This window comes from Crocodylus porosus, unplaced genomic scaffold (genome assembly GCF_001723895.1).
Source record: "Crocodylus porosus isolate Cpor-Errol unplaced genomic scaffold, CroPor_comp1, whole genome shotgun sequence".
In the NCBI taxonomy this organism is placed as follows: domain Eukaryota; kingdom Metazoa; phylum Chordata; order Crocodylia; family Crocodylidae; genus Crocodylus; species Crocodylus porosus.
Window position 1 is genome coordinate 40,623,812 of NW_017728931.1, and position 6,159 is coordinate 40,629,970.

The 6,159-nt window shown below is 43.6% G+C and overlaps 1 protein-coding gene across 1 annotated transcript in view; it reads right to left on the bottom strand.

The window, feature by feature from the left end:
• Window positions 1-133, bottom strand: part of PTN (pleiotrophin) — a 120,585-nt gene extending 120,452 nt beyond the window's left edge. Inside the window, 3 exon segments of the mRNA XM_019544662.1 lie at window positions 1-35; window positions 37-100; window positions 102-133. The exon segment at window positions 1-35 is cut by the window's left edge and continues 153 nt beyond it. Of these exon segments, the coding sequence (XP_019400207.1) occupies window positions 1-35; window positions 37-100; window positions 102-118 (116 nt within the window). The 5' untranslated portion in view covers window positions 119-133.
• Between the last annotated feature and the right edge of the window lie 6,026 nt (window positions 134-6,159).

The window sequence follows — 6,159 nt, forward strand, 5'->3', positions numbered from 1 at the left end:
TCCGCAGCGCAGCGCAGCGCTCTGCTCGGGGCGGGGGAGCCGGATCCGCGCCGCCACTCGCCCGAGCGCAGACTGCGGGAAGAGGCAGGCGGGGAGAGCCGCGGCACTTCTCACTCATGTGATCCGACGGGGGAGCTTATGAAAAGCGGGTCACTCAAGGGGCAGGCTCTCCCACCAGGGCTGGAGGGAGGAAGGAAGGGGAAGGGGAAGGGGAGAGGGGCTGGAGGAGGGCTTCGGGCGCTGCTGGTATCCCGCCCCTGCCACTTCAGCTGCGGGCTCTGGGGACCGAGCAGGCTCTGTCCAAAACCAAAAAAAAATCCTCCCCGAAGGGTGTTTTGTGTCTAAGGACACAGGCACAGTTCTTTGGGCAGATGTGATCTCTGTTATTAGACCAGCTGAATAGCTGGAAAGATTGTTCTCTGCAAGCTTTGGGAGACAAACACCATTCTTCAGTCACAGGGAGACCCTGCTGGTGTTTTCGTGCTCTCTGTTTAGTTGGGCTAAGAGAAGAGATCCCATTGACCCAAAGAGCCTTGTCCCCTCTCTCAGGGTGACATCTCTCCCCTCTCTCAGGGTGACATCTCTCCCCTCAGCCTTGCTAGGCAGAGCTCCAGGGTCAGCACTGCAAAGTGCCTAGGGTGGCCATCATAGAGGATGCTCTGGTTGTCCTCTGTCCTCTATTGATACGGAACCGGACGCCTTTATGTTCTCTATTTTTCTCTTGAAGAGAAGAATAGAGGACATAAAGGCGTGGGGTTTCATGTAGGTAGGACAGAGTAGCGGAAAACCAGATTGTCCTCTGTGATGGCCACTCTAAAAGTGCACCGTTGGCCCCCATGTTAGGAAGTCCCTGGGAGCAAAGTGAACGTTTGAAGCCCCATTCAGTTCCCACCCCCTTGCAATATACACACAGAGATGAACTTAAAAGGCTAACATCTGTCCTCTGAGACCAGCACAGAGATGAACTTAAAATTAAGGCTTGACATCTCTCCTCTCATACCAGCACAGCGTGTAGGGGGTTTGCACCATGGCCAAAGTGGACACCCACTCCTTTCAGATGTTTCAAAGGCAAATACTTACCAGCCCTGTTTGGCATCAGGGGCTTGATTCAAAGCTCTTGCATGTAGAAGGGAACGTTTACATTAATTTCCCTGGCTTTGAGTCCAGCTCTATCTGAATCTCCTGACTATGCAAAAGAGAGTTGGAAGTGTGTGTGTGGCAGGGAGAAAAAGATGTCAGATGCTTTTAATTTCCAGTTAGGCTGACAATAATATTAAACCAACTTTTATCATGCAATTTCAACACATCTAATTCCATTTCTTGCTGGAATTACATCAAGGCTTGCATTTTAGAGGCTAGCTCTTCCAACTTTTAGCTTCATTACATCTGCTGAATAAGAATGTTCCACAGTCCACAATTTAATTGAAAATGTAGTGGACTCTTTCCAAAACCTGGGCATATTCTATCATTCCTACATTCTCGTGTGAGTCTATTTTCTTGCTTTTAAAGGCACATACCATTTGGATTGCGGCTTGTCTTTTTGGGGCCCAAACTAACCGTCCCTATTCCAAGTTAGTGCAGAAATCCAGTTCAGGTTCTCCTCCTGTTTCCAGAGGAATGAGCTAAGAAGTCCTTTGTCTGGCAAAAGTGTATATTGCATCATCTAACACCTTCCACCTGTGACAATGAAAGGCACTGTACAGTAAATCCCAGATTGGATAATTGCACCCACCTGGATTCTTTCTGGGTTAGGAAAATCACTCCCTTCCACCCACACCTTGGTTTCTTCCTTTCATCATACAGATGTATATTTATTTCTGTCACAAATCATTACTGTCTTGAAGGGTTTGCACCATGGGGATATTTAATGAAAATGATGTCATTTAAGACAACAACTTTGACTTTTCAATACCAAACAGACGACTGGTTCAGACAGAACATTTCTCTTTTGCCACTGAGCTAAGGGAGGATGGCGAGAGAGGCCAGAACAGCAAAGAAAAATCCACTTCTTTACGGTGTCACAACAATTCTCAGCGCTGTACAACAAGACAGATACCTGCTGGTTTGCACCACCATGGAACGTGCAAATGAGAGCCAGGCCTCATAGCAGAAGGGCACTGTCCAGACACACTCCCTGGACCAAATCGCCAACGCCAAAGTGAACTGTCACCAAAACCGTGAGCTCGGGATGGAAATTGAGGTTTGAGCAGTATGGAAAGGCAAGGAAAGAACGTAACTGACTGACTTCATAACTACCTGGGGGCTGAAAGCAAAAATGACTCTTAAAGCCACTCTAAAATCCTCTTCTCTGTTAAAAATCTTGACATTTTGTAGAAATAAGGAAAAAAAACCTTGTTTTTTTAACCAAAAAAAGGAAAACCACTGAAACTTCCCGCCAAAAGCAAAAACTTTGCAAAATAAATCATTTTCTCAGAAAAGCAATTTTCCATCAAAGTATGGTTTCAGTGGAAATTTTTTGACTGGCCCTGTTGATACTTTCTTCAGCAGTCTCTGGTTCCTGTTCCTTCATAGCTCAGAGATTAATTGCTAGAGACAAAATATATTCATTGAACCAAATCCTAGTCCTGCGTAATGTGATTTAATTTACAATTTGTTGGGCTGACATCTCAACTCTTCAGCAGACAAATCGGCTAGGTGCAGACATTCAAAAAGCCTGATGTGGCATCCATCTCAGTAACACGATTTTCTGTAAGCGGCGTAGTTTAGATCAGTAGCGAACAAAACACACAGTCGCCTTTTAGTGTGAGGGAAGCGGGGCAAATGACCAATGTATGTGTGCCAAACTTCTATTCTGTTACATCTATAGACCAGTTGCCAATCACTGGTAATGATCAGAAAAATGCAATGTCTGTATCTGGCCATTAGGATGTAAATGAACTCTGATGAAAATTGAATAAATGTACTGAATTACATTTTTATTGCTAGGGTTAATAATTATCATGATTATTGTCATTGTTATATTGATGATGATACAACAATTTTGGGGTTGCATTAATCATATTATTTCCTACACAGTTCAGCCTCAAACTCCACCTGAGCTCAGAGCTGCAGTACACTAGTATCATACAAATATCAAAGACATGCCCTTCCCCAAATTGCTAAGGTGTCTGGTACCTTTGGGCACTTTTGCATGTACTCCAGGGGTGGGTCAGGGAGGTCACTTTAATTAGAGCAGCTTGGAGAGCCGTTTTAATTAAAGCACCTGTAGCACCTCATGTATCAGCATCCCTGTGCTTCAAAATGGCAGAGGGAGCGCTTTAACTAAAGCTCATCCAACAAGCTTTTGTTAAAGTGCCCCCACCACCGTTTTGACACATGGGGACACTGATACATGAGATATGGAGGCTGGCTGGAGCACGCTAATTAGCATGCCCCAGCGACTCGATTAATCCAGTCTGCTCCAACTGCTGTAATTACAGTGCATCAGAGCAGCCTCTTTGCACATCTACAGGCACCCTCTGACATTAACAGAGATACAACAAGTGACTCTCCAGGCTGAGTCAAAGGGGCCATTCTCTCTTAGGGGAAAACCAGTGCTGCTCCTTCTGCCAGAGAGACCATGGCCAATGTGCTAAACAGCATTAAAGGTGCCCATCCATGAAGATTTGCTTCTTGTTATCTCACTCATCCCACCTTGGACTTGAACCCAGATCTACCCATGTGGTAGGCAGGAACACTGCCACACAGCCACCACTGAAGAAAAGGTAAAGATAGTGCCACACCACCATCCATGAAGAAAAAGCTGCACAGCATGGGGAAAATGGTGATATGGAAGCTACAGTGTAGCCAGATGACATTAGATGCTGCTTGTCGATTTTGTCACATTCCACTCCACCCATTTTGTCCTTTGTTTTTCTCTGAACGTCACTGAAATATTTCCCATATCTGGATAGTCTTATTGGAGGACAGAGAGGTGAAATGAAGTAAAATTGTTAAATCTCTGGAATACGTGAAAGATGGCAAAATCCAAGCTGAAAGATAAACCTAAGTTGTTGACTAAGGTCCTGGGTATAACCATAACTGCATCGTACTGGAGGGCTTGGTGTCAACATAGCATGGCAGGGCACCCCCTGACTGGCCATGCTTGCCACTTAAGTGATGGGCAGGGGGCCGGCGGGAGCACCGGTGTCCCCCCTGCAAGTGCTGGCCAGGGAGTGGAGCACTGTTGCACTCCCAGAAGCGACCGCAGTCACTCCCAGAAGCGGCCGCAGCTAGATTTACCTAAAAATCTTGTTTGTAGGCTCTGGGGGGAAAAAAAGAAATGTCTCCTCACTAGATTTAAAACCCTTGCCCTGAGGGTTGTTTGTAGCTGCATAATTTAGGCTGGTCAAGAAACAGACTGGAAAAAAATGAGTTGGCAATTACAGGGGATGAACTCTCTAACTATAAATTAATTCTTCACTGCTTGACATAGTCCACAAGGGGAGAAAAGGGCTGATGAAGCTTGCTCCCTTTAGAAAGGAAAAGAGGTAAGATCAAGGGCACAAGTTCCTAAGATCTAGATGGTTGATGCAAAATGCTAACATGCTAACCATACACTCTAATTGAATCTTCAGTATTTCCAACAGCTATTGCTCAAACAGTTTCTTTGGAAGGGCAAGATTTTCTAGAAGTATTCAGCACCAGGAATCTTGATTATGGCTAAAAAAACCAGAAGCACTTTTTATAAAAAACAGAAGCACCAGCCCCTAACAACTATGAAACTAAGAAACTTCCTGTGAAAAATAAGAAGCACTTTCCTATTGCACTTCATCTCAATAATAATTATGCTCTGAAAGGTGTTGAGCACTTTTAAAATCCCTTTAACTTCTGATGGAGTTATAGGTACTCAGGACCTCTGGGCTGGGATTTTCAAATGAACCTGAGAAGTTAATCACTCACATCTGGTTTACTTCCAGTGGGAGCTGGTCACCTCCTTAGACTCCTTTGTAAGGTTTAGCCTTAAAACAGAACAGTCTGAAATTGAGACAATATCTTGTGCATTTTCTCCCCGTAAGTGTTTCAGTGTTTTGTTCCCGTCACTTAGCAGAAAGATGCTGCGCTTTCCAAAACGCAAACAAAAGTGCACACACCAGTTAATAGGTCAGCTTGGGTTGAACTTACTTTGCTTGTTTCAGATATACTGTAAATATCAATTTCATTCTCTCACCCTTGCCAGCTCTTAGCTGCAGCAACTGCCAGGAAGATGTAACATGATTCCGGGAAAGCAGAACAAGAACACGAGAACAATTTAAAGATTTTTTTCACCTTTTGCTCCATTGTTGTTCCCTGAGCTATTGAGCTGCCAAAGCCTAACACTGAGTGCCCACAGATGCCTGCCCCTCCACTAAGATCAGATTTCCATTAGTGATACTGAATTATTTAGTAAATGTATTGAACACTGAGATCAGCTGCTTCTGAGCTGTGTTCCTTCTCACACCACCTTCCCCATCAAGCCTGCATAGTCGCTGGCATATCATCACAGAAAATTATCAGCCCCATAATTATAGTAGAAAAAAATCTATGGTGTTTAAAAATAATAATTCACATCTTGCACTGTAGCTTTAAAGTGAACTACTCATTAAAAGGTTTTGCAGGCATATTGGGGAAGAATGCAAACCTGGAAACTGTAACTCATAACATTTTTTTTAACACACCCAAAATTGAATTAGGAGCGTCATGGAATATTAAAAAACACACAGACACACACAAAGTTCATGTTCACAAAGGCTTTATACGTAGGTGTGCGTGTATGTAACTTTACACGTTACAGTTATACTGATTCTATTTTCTTCAGCAGGACTAAGCACATGCGATAAATTGCTTACACACATACATGTTCAGAGACCCGAATCCGTAAAAGCTACACATAATTACAGGGCTTTCTTAAACCGCAGGCATTTTAAAGTGTGTTTCTGTTGTTATTTGTGCCTGTATATATTCTTTTTCTGGTGATGAAAGGGTGACTGATGGTAGTGATTGATAATGGAAATGGAAATTTGAGTTACCCGCTCTTTGAAATTTTTTCATGAAGATCATTTTACTACTGAAAAAGAGTTACTGCAGAACAATTTTTGCTAGGGAAAAATGTCAGCTGTTGCGAAAAGTTTTGGTTTCTCCCATAGGACATGTCAAAACAAAACATTTCTTTTCAAATCC